At 39.0% G+C, this 11039-nt stretch overlaps 2 protein-coding genes across 3 annotated transcripts in view; both read left to right on the top strand.

Moving 5' to 3' along the window:
* Positions 1 to 8484: 8484 nt before the first annotated feature.
* On the top strand, positions 8485 to 8854 carry Tfb5 (transcription factor B5). Its single transcript, XM_067775834.1, has one exon. It carries the CDS (start codon positions 8633 to 8635, stop codon positions 8852 to 8854), a length of 222 nt encoding a protein of 73 aa, XP_067631935.1. The 5' UTR covers positions 8485 to 8632.
* A 69-nt stretch (positions 8855 to 8923) lies between these two features.
* Positions 8924 to 11039, top strand: part of LOC137245334 (zinc finger HIT domain-containing protein 1) — a 216615-nt gene continuing 214499 nt past the window's right edge. For both annotated transcript variants that reach the window (XM_067775832.1, XM_067775833.1), the window contains exon 1: positions 8924 to 9490. In XM_067775832.1, coding sequence (XP_067631933.1) covers positions 8924 to 9388 — 465 coding nt within the window. In that variant the 3' untranslated portion in view covers positions 9389 to 9490. The remainder of the gene's footprint in view (positions 9491 to 11039) is intronic.

Here is an 11039-nt window from a genome sequence, read left to right on the forward strand (position 1 = left end):
TGCATTGTAGAATGTTCCAATCGGCCACCGATACGTAGGAGTCCGTATCCATCCAGAAATGGATCAAGAGCCAGAAGGGAACTCTTTTTGCTTATTGGCATTTTGTTTTGTAAGGCGCTCTTTTCCGCCCCGAAATGGCGAGATTGTGCCATTGCCACAAGCCGCGTTTTCACATGTTGCAACTCTTAGTACATCAGATGGGGATTATGTGTTGTTGCCACCGATTTGGATTTGTTGCAGGCATTGTTCGCAAAGCGGAACACGTATGCAATCACACGGAGAGCTCGAGAGTATGAGGAGAAACGTTGAAGAATATCGTCCTCCTCTTCGAGTGCGTGATATGCTTCGACTTGCGTTTCTCGGGTGGAAAAGCGCTACCTGCTTTCGGCTTTGGCCATGCCGAAATGTGGCAAGAAAGTCATTGTGGTCCGTACCACCAAAGTGAGGAGCCTATCAAATCTTGCGGCTTGCAACCACGTGTGTCAAGATCAGCAGGGTTGTCTTGGCCAGATACATGGCGCCAGGTGCCGCTGGGAAGATATTCTCGAATTTGAGAGGTACGGTTGGCCACATAAGTCTTCTCGGTTTTAGGGCGGGCCAAAGATGGCTGCGAAGGACCATGCGTAAACTGGCCTCTCTTCGCTACACTGCACTATTGTTTGCACAATAAAAAGATGTTTATTTAGGTTTTATCTTTTCAAAAACGTTATAAGTTCACCTTTTTATTATTTAATAATTAAGTAATTAACTCATTAAAAACTTTAGCTCTTGACTTTAAATATTGACAAATTCAAAGTATTAATATGTATACGTATTTTAAATAAATACACAAAAGGAGTCCGCGGTTGCCGAGTGATATTACTTGACTAGCCGATTCGCACATTTGTTGATGGTGATGGCCCCTCGTCGGTGTAGGCGCCTTCCAGTTCGCCGCGTACGGCTGCGCGTGAGGGTGGCGCGTGCCGCCGTTTAATTTTGAAATGTAGGCGGCTTAAACAGCTTCTTTCCGTGCTTGACTGCTTGAGCGAATGAAAGAAAGAGAGAAAAAAACAAGGGCTAAAGAAAAATTACGTAAAAATTGCCCATAAAAGACAGCTGGTCTTTTGTTTATATGCGTAATGCGCAATCTTGTATGAGTGATTTGTGCACGATCACATTAAAAGGATCGAAACAGAAAATGTGGTCAAAAGTCTACTTTCGCCAATGCAAATGTGACTATGAATATGACCGTTACAATAACTGGCACAATGACCATAAATTACTAGTCAGATGATGCGGAGCGTTTTTGCAGGGATTTGACGTTCAAAGGCAGATTTACAAAAACATGTTGGTCGCTTACATGCCAACGTAATATCCCTACAAGAAACGCTGATAGTTTTACTAATACACTCAAACTTGTAATTGACAATGCTGATCCTGCGATGATGTAAACATTGATACTCAAATTTATGTCTGTTCCTTTGTTCGCTCACGCATGTCAGCATGTTCCCAACGACAGCCTATAATCATGAAAAAGGACTCAAACTGGGAAATCTTCGGACACCTGGTACAGAACAAAAGAACATACAGCAGATACCATTATGCATGTGAGACAGATACATAATTCTCAACGGAATTTTATGTATGCGAGAACAGTTTATCCGATTTAATCATGTTGTCACTAGTGACTGTCATATGACAATCAAATGATTATCACGGTTGTTTTGTTATTTTTTAAATTCCGCCATTTTCAACCGACGAAAACCATATAAAAAATAAGTTTAAAAAATAAAAAAGATAGCATTTCAAAGCTCCATGCTAAAAGAAAAAAAATCGAAAATAATATTAAAAAATACCAAAAGCTGTCGGAATGTATGGGGCGCACTCAAAAAATTGATACGCGAAAAATAATAGTGGTTAATGGTGATTCATTTTTAAATGTGTTTCCGCATGAGGAAAGCGCTCTTCTGATGTTTTGTTATTTTCTGAATTTAAATTGAACATTCTGAACTCGAATTCTTATAAAACTATTTATTTTAAACAAATAAGAAACACGTATGCTTTTATCACGTACAAAATTAAAAACGTAATGAAATAAAGTAAATAAAAAGCAAAAATCATTGTTTCATTTTTGGCGGAATATATCAATGGTCATTTATGATAGTATAACAATCAAACCTGATATCTACAGTAAACTATCATTTATGACACTTTTTGATAGTTAGAGTGTCAGCACTGATCCAGGAAAATGAATGAGAGTGAGCAGTACGGCTATATACTTAATCAGTAGGCCATGTTGGTGTATAAGAAGGAGAAACAAACTCACACGTACACAGTTGTTTACATCACATTTGCGCAAGTCCCCTTAAGTTTGTGATAGAAAGTTTGTATGAGACGCTGATCGTTAGGTTGACATTGCTGACAATCAGATGATAGTCATATGATAGTCAGTATTCTTGTAGGGATAAGCGCACGCAAGTCATTTTCTGTCAAAAATGTTTCATGCACATACAACTTTATGAGAGCAACCCAAATTGAATTTTCTGCGTGAAAACCTAACTCGATTTCCAATTTTTGTTCTGCGTGACATTTAGATTTGACGTTTGCACACATGCTTTACATTGTCGCAACGCATGCTTATTCGGGTTAGGGCAAAAAACGACGGTTGAAAAGTAACCAACTCCCCAATTTTATTCCAGGCAAATCATAAGAAGAAGAATCTAACATTTGCTTTAGCTAAGGGTGTTGGCACCCTTGCAAGTGAAATTATTTTTCCCACTGTAAATTTTCTAACATTTTTCATAATTAAAAACTGCAATATAACAATCGAATACGACACAAAATATGTTAGCAAGTATTTTTGTTGTATAGGGAGAATGTTTACAATGGTGCTTCATGAAATTTTGTATATGTATGGGTAAGGCGTAACAATCATCAATTGCCAAGTCTGAAGTTCCCTCATATTTACAAACGCAACATCGTGGTTGATTGTGGCGATGCTATTGGAATGCATAAGCTTGTGTTAAAAGCATCTATATGAAAAATGTCATTGTGCCGCGGTCTTTAATGCAAAGCCAATCTGCTTTTCTCGCTTCTAAAAGTCCGTGCACACTAAGCGACGTGACACGTACCGACACGTTCCACAAAATATTCGCGGCATTTCTGCCTAATTGGTAAACTTGGTCGTGTCGTGTCGTCCGACTGTCGCTATGTGTGCATGGTCAGTAAGAATGCAAAGAATATTTTGTCGCTACGTGTCGCGTCGCTTAGTGTGCACGCACTTTTCAATGCGTTGTGTGAATGACATAGCATGCACACATGATTGCGCATTGCGCATATAAACAAAAAATCAGCTGTTTTTTATGGGCAGTTTTTACGTCATTTTCCTTTAGCTCTTCTTTTTTTCTCTCTTTCTTTCATTCGCTCAAGCAGTCAGGTGTGACGTCGTTGCGCAGAAAGAAGCCATTTTCAACTCATAAATGCGCAATTTTCTGTGTTTGATTGCTGGTATGAATCAGGCGACTGTCAACATGTGGATTTCATGTGGAACTCAAATTTTGACATTGTCTATTAGTGATGAGCAATACAGCGATTTTGAAGTATCAGTGAAAATAGTGATAGCGATTTTTGAATCGCGGTTATTTTTTACAGCTATAGCGATCGCTTTAACTTATCCTTAACAAGCGAATATATACAGAATATATGAACCAAAATTGCAAAAAATGAAAAAAGGTAACGTTTTACAAGACGGTGCACCACCTTTAAAAAATTATCAAAGGTGGAATCAAAGGACTCGTCTCGACCTCCGTTTTTAGAATCCGAAAGTGAAAATATAAATTTTTGTTTCTGTCAAAGATGTAAGCAATAAATCGGTTCAAATTTTCATGTGGTTGTTGTTTTTTGCCAGATTTGTTGTACACAGACACACACTAATGCAGAAAGGTGTTCTGCGCGCATTTAGTTTTGATCCCCAAACCGGTGTCGGACCCACCCAGGGTTATTTTTTTAAATCGCGACCGAGGGCCGCCAACGCAAAAAGGTGTTCCATGCAAAACAATACGGATCGGGCCCCATATTTCGGACCCTCCTCGGGCCCTTCTAGGGTTTTTTGTAAATAACTTTCGACAGAAATAAAATTTTTGACTTCCGCTTTCGTATTCCTAACACGGAGCTCGAGACGCATGTTTTGATACTACCTTTGATAATTTTTCATAAAAATTAGGTGGTGCACCGTCTTGTAAAACGTAAACGAAAAAATGTTGTTGTTTTGTTGTAGCGATAAGATTGCCCCCGAAGGCTTTGGGGAGTGTTGCCGATGTGATTGTCCTTTGCCGTATACAGATCCGGTACGCTCCGGTAACACAGCACCATTAAGGTTCTAGCCCGACCATCTCGGGAACGATTTATAAATAATAAAAAAATAAATGTAAGGCGCGATAACCTCCGAAGAGATCTAATGCCGAGCTTCTCTTCCAATTTGCGTCGTGCTCCTCTTGATTTTCCCTACAAATTGGCCGGACGGGACCTACATGTTTTATGCCGACTCCGAACGGCATTTGCAAGGCAGGTGAGTTTTCACTGAGAGCTTTTCATGGCAGAAATACACTCAGAGCGCTTGCCAAACACTGCCTAGGGGGACCCCGCTTAGAAAAATTTTCTTCTAATTGAAAAACCTTATTTCTAAAATTTTGATGTTGCTTTGCCCGGGGTGCGAACCCAGGCCATACGGTGTTGTAGGCAGAGCACGCTACCATCACACCACGGTGGCCGCCACGAACGATGTATGTGGCCAAATTAAACGTTAAGGCTATCCCTCCCTCCCCACCCCCAAGTTCTATGAGGATCTTGGGGTTGCCAGAGCCCCGCCTGTTAGTGAAACAGGATTCGCCGCGGATAGGTGAGGTTGTCAATTGGGTTTGGAGAAGCTATATATTGCGCTGGCAACCTGAAGGATTGCGCTACACAGCCCCCATAATCTGGTATTTTAGTCGTCTCTTACGACAGGCATACCTACCGCGGGTATATTCTGATCCTCCAACCCGCTGGGGGGTCCCGAAGGGTTTGCTACCAAAAAAAATATGTACCTTTTATTGCAAAAAACTTAAATTTTTGGGTTACATCTATTTACAATAAAACGTGTGATATATATTTCTATAATTCTTTTATTTTTCCATCAAAAACCTAAATTTTATAAAACTGCTAACGGCTGCCCCCAAGTATTAACTTAGGAATTACACAGGCGATCAATCTTAAACCAAGTCTAAACACGTGATTTTATTTGGTGTCACATAATGTAATTAAATATAAAAAATGCAGTCATTTAATCTCTTTTATACACTTCATGAAATATTTATATGAACGGGGACTTTTACAATTATCACCGGGCTTTGCATGCGTTTCATGTATGGGCTTATAAAATTGCCACATTTCACTTCTTTGTTTACTATAATTTGCTGACATCTTTCATTCGGTATTAAAACGGATTTTAAATAAATTAATACAAACCAATTTTCGCAGCCAACCAGATGAAAACGTCGTTTATAAAAATTTCAATTCAAAATAGTGTCGCTAGGAAGTGCAAACTAGCTAAAAATAAACTCAACCGAGTGATGGCAGAGGTGATTTTCATTCAAGAGAATTTCATGTTGAAGGAAAATCGCTTATCACTGATATATTTGGATAACAATAGCTATCACTATTGGCGATTTTTCATTCGCGGCGTTGCATTCACATTAGTGTTAAATTGTGGATAAGTTATACACAATGTCCAACCACAGATAGTGAAATATCGTCCCATCACTATTGTCTAGAGCTGGATTCGATTCGATTTTTTGGAGAATCGTTTTTTCGATTTGATTCTCACAAAAAAAAAACAATTTAATCGATTAAATAGAGCTGAAAATAGTTAATTGCTGCCCAATTGTTTACCAAGGTTGTACCGCTAAAAAAGCTCGCCAGTTTCTTCTCGTTTCGTTGACTGGGGCTCTTTGGCAACATCAAGCAGTACCACAGGGTTATTCACTTATTCCTCCCATCGGAGTGAGATTGATAGTGTATTCTATACCTAAATAACATGCTTTCTGTGTTTTTCCAGATATTCAAATTTTGTGCGCAGACATTTCTTCAGTTAGTTCCATGATACAAAAAATGGAGGTAGTTCCATTTAGTGTGACGTTAGCCACTTGACTTTTGCGGGGACAATGACAGTTTCACCAAAAACAAGCTACCAGATTGAAAAATGTTACGAATTTTTCTAATTTTGATGGATTTCATATTAGCGGGTACGACTAATTTATTTCCATAGGTATTTCAAATAAAAAAAGAAAAAAAAATGAGCCACATGCGTTGGAAATAATTTAATACGAAATATCAGCCTAGAAAAGGTTTTTAATAAGTTTTTTGAGCTCCCGAAACATGGTTCGAAGTATAAAAAGCAAGGGGGTATAGCCTTCTTAGTTTCCATACGTTTGCTCAGAACATGTTGACAAAACATACACGTTTGTTAACTGATCGCCCAAAGGAGGTCCTTATAAACCGGCACCGCAATTTCTAAAGAGTTTAGCATACTTGAACGCAATTTTTATGAAATTGAATGGTGATAAATTGGCTACAAGTTCACATTTTTTATTTATTGTATAATTTAAGCGTAGCGCTAGAGGAAGGAATTTTAAAATAATTTGTTTAGGGAGAACATTGCCTGTAGCTCTGCAGGTTAGCCACTAGTTATGAGATTTCTTTTCCCGCTGTACCCTTTTAGCATTGACGTCCCACAAACGTTAAAAATTAAACACCTACCACTCACTGCACACTTTGGAGGTACTTTTTTTCAACATGCCTTGAGAAATATTCACTGTAGGGGCAGGATAATAGGGCCATGCTAGAACAACAGGATTTTTCGTGTACTTTTTTTCCGTCTAGGTGTCAAGCTCCCATAAAGATATGGGTCATTAACCAATGTTTGAGTCATTACCCACTATTTTTCAATAAAATTGCATGCTTTACTGCAGGGATGCACCTTAACGTTAAGCTAATCGTTTATCAAAAAATTTCCACCGTTTCCGTTGAAACACTTCGAAATATTATCGATAAAGAAATTATCAAAATAAATTGTATCTCGTTTTTAACTGAAACGAAAAGCTTTCGTTAACGTTAAAAACGCTAACAAAAACGTGATACTTTATGTTTGAATTGTGCTGGCAATGCTATAGCAATGGTGAAGCCGTAAGGTGGCAACAACGAGCGCACATACACACACAAACTCTATGTAATTTGTTTGTGTAATTCGTTGGTGGTAATGTCAAAAATACTTTGAGAAATGTTCGTACTGTCAAAATTCATGAGAAAAGTTGCAATCAGCTTGGCTAATGCTTTCACCTTTAATGACTCCGCCATCAATCAGCTTTGCCAGCATAGTTTGAAATTAATAATCAACATAAACGATTTGATTTCGTTTTGATATGGCAGAAAACGAAACGAAATCATTTCGTTAATTTGACGATCTTAACGTTAATAAACGAAACGAAATGAAATGACTTCGTTTCGTTTATTAACGTTGATTATCGTAACGAAATGATATCGTTTCGTTGGTTAAGCATGCCTGCTTTACTGTATTCTCAATCGATATACATATATGCACATAAATCGTGCTAAAGCATATAATTATTGTCTCAGATGAACACTGCGTTTTCATCCTAAAGGAAATTTCCATCTCGAAAACCCACAATTTCGCCTTAAACAATAACGGTATGGCAACGCTTCTGGCAAAACAACAAACATTATGAAACTTCAAAAATCCCCAAATACGTCAACAGATTTTGAGTGGAACTACCTTCTTTTTTGTATCATGGTTAGTTCTGCCTTCTCTGCAATGTTAACTTAGAAATCACAAGGAGAACAATTTTTGGCTATAACCTTCTATTAATATCTCATCATAGCTGCGGTATCGAGAGTCGATGGCATTGCCTTTTTCAAAAGAAAAGCCATGCCGATGAATTATGGCCGTCGAACCAGCAGATAGGTCTTGTTATGGGAATTCATGAAAAAGTTTCACCACAACAGGTGTTCCTATCAGCATACGTATTTGGATCTCCCTTGGTGCTCGCAATTGGTGTCAGTTATGTTGAATCCGGGATAGCTAGGCTGACTTGCGCAACTCCAATGCCAAAATCTTCTAGGCGGCTAAGTGACAATTATTGGTGATGATAAAATTTCTTTATATTTCTCCTTTTACTCATAGCCATGATGGTGAGGGCGTGTAGTCGTGAATGGCGTATAGTCGTAGTTTATGGTTTTTAAAAAGTTCGAACTTTTTGAAAATTTAAACACTATTTTATTTGGTCGGTGAATATGCGCCAATAAAGCTAAATTTATATAAAATTACAACAAATATATTTTCTGCACGATTTTATCAATAAATATGAAACAGATGCAGGTGCTGAAAGATGATCAAAACTTCGAAGGCTAAAAAAATCGAACGATTCTAAAAAGAAAGGACCGATTAAATCGATTAAAAATCGAATGGAAATCCAGCTCTATTCAAAGATTTTGTACACATTCCAGAAAATTAAAGAAATTTTGTGAAGCTATTAATTGCGAAATAAACAGTTCTCAAATTAAACTAAATGCATTAAACAATTGTGCATGCTGCGCAGCGATGGTGAATGTTATGAAAGGTGTTTTTGTTGAATGTGATCCGGCTATGAAACAATTTTTACTACATTTGGACGAAACACTTGCATTGGGACGCAAATTCATCATACAGGATTTGGACGAGAATCATTTATTTATTTCTACAGATATTGTAGAAACACTACAAGCACGGGTAGATGATTTAATGGATCGCATTAGCTTTCCTTTGCATGAACGAGAAGCATAAATTTGTGAACTTACATATTTTCAATTAAACTATCTACAAGTCCTCAACACTACACGGTGCGAATTAATAATGACCGGCCGCGAATCCAACCGCATTAAAGATGCCGAAAAGAAGCGCGTGCTCGATGAAGCTGCACGTAAGCGTCGTGCACGCAAAGCGCTGGAAGCTTTAGAGCAGGATAATTTCCATGAAGATCCGCATGCTGATTTGGTGATGTCCAAGAAGGTGCCTAAATTTCATGATGGTATGAAAAACTCAAAAGAAAAAAAAGCGAAACGTAAAAACGCTGAGTATTACAAAGCGAAATATCGTAAAACGTTTTCACAGCTATTGGATGAATGCAGACAAAATTTTTCAGATATGCCGAATTATTTAAAGGCATTAGCACCGCCACCAAAGAAGCCAGCACGTCGCTTTTGTGCTGTGTGCGGAAATTTTTCTAAATATAATTGCACAGCATGCGGCACGCACTATTGTTGCATACGTTGTTTAGGAACTCATCAAGATACACGGTGTCTCAAATGGACGGCTTGAAATATTTGGATTTCGTTTGTGCTCAGAAATATCTGAGTTTATAAATTATTTGCGAGTATATATTGTAAAAACTAAAATCTAAAATAAATACTTATTTGTAAGGTAAGAAGAATTTTATTATTTCTATTTTAGTTTCAGTGTAATTATATCCATATATAAGACCGGGACTTGAGACTCACTACCCATTGCGGCACTGTTGTTGTTATTGTAGCAGTGCTTTGTTAGGTCCGTCCCATTGTGGCAAAGCCAATGCCGTCTTTGCAAGAGATTGATAAGCACAATACATAGTTTCAGATCTACAATGTACTAGTCTGCAATAATATCCAGAGGTTACTGTTGTTGTTTATGTATTAATAAAGACATTAGCCGAAGATTTTGGGGAGTGTTACCGATGTTGATAATCCTTTGCCGGATATAGATCCGGTACGTTCCGGTAACAAGCTCCATTGAGGTACCTGCCCGACCATCTTGGGAACGAATAATATGACCACATTAAACCTTCTAGGCCATACCGCCCTCACTCCTAGTTCCATGCTGAACTTGGGGTCGCTCCTCGTCACTCATATTTATTTATTTTAGTTTATTTATTTATTAGTCTACAAATTTCACAATAAATCAGTTTAAATATAATTACGGGTTAGAGAAAAAATTACAGAAGCATACATAGTGAGCAAAATTATATTATAAAATATATATATATGTTATAAAATCAGTTTTCGGGATGGACTGTGATGTTGTTGTTATTGTTGTAGCGATAAGGTTGTTCCCCGACGGCTTTTAGGAATGTTATCAATGTGATGGTCCTTCGCCGCATACAGATGCGGTACGCTCCGGTACCACAGCACCATTAGGGTGATAGCCCGACCATCTCGGGAATGATTTATATAGACACATTAAACCTTCAGGCCATCCCTCCCTCCCCACCCCCAAATTCCATGAGGAGCTTGGGGTGGCCAGAGCCTCGTCTGTTAGTGAAACAGGACTCGCCGCGGATAGGTGAGGTTGACAATTGGGTTTGGAGAAGCTGTATATTGCGCTGGCAACCTGAAGGGTTGCGCTACGCAGCCCCTTGAATCCGATATTTTAGTCGCCTTTTACGACAGGCATATTTACCGCGGGTATATTCGGACCTCCTAACCCGCTGGGTTGATGCCGAGCAACGGAATTGATTATTAGTGCTGTCGGAATGGACGTTGTTGTCGTTGTTGTTGTTGTAGCGATAAGGTTGCTCCCCGAAGGCTTTGGTGAGTGTTATCGATGTGATGGTCCTTTGCCGGGTGCAGATCCGGTACGCTCCGGTACCACAGCACCATTAAGGTACTAGCCCGACCATCTCGGGAACGATTTATATGGCCACATTAGACCATCAGGCCATCCCTTTCTCCCCACCCCCTAGTTCCAAGAGGAGCTTGGGGTCGCCAGAGCCTCGCCTGTTATTGAAACAGGATTCGCCACGGATAGGTGGGGTTGACAATTGGGTTTGGAGAAGCTATATATTGCGCTGGCAACCAGAAACGGTTGCAATACACAGCCCCTTGAAGCTGGTATTACAGTCGCCTCTTACGACAGGCATACCTACCGCGGGTATATTCTGACCCCTTAACCCGCTGGCTGTTCGGAATGGACGTGATTTCGAGCAGCTGATGTATAT

The sequence above is a fragment of the Eurosta solidaginis genome, chromosome 3 (genome assembly GCF_040869045.1).
Source record: "Eurosta solidaginis isolate ZX-2024a chromosome 3, ASM4086904v1, whole genome shotgun sequence".
In the NCBI taxonomy this organism is placed as follows: Eukaryota; Metazoa; Arthropoda; class Insecta; order Diptera; family Tephritidae; genus Eurosta; species Eurosta solidaginis.

What these genes read in the sequence shown, in the direction of transcription:
- Tfb5 (XM_067775834.1), top strand. Translation starts at nt 8,633, where the DNA reads ATGGTGAATGTTATGAAAGGTGTTTTTGTTGAATGTGATCCGGCTATG.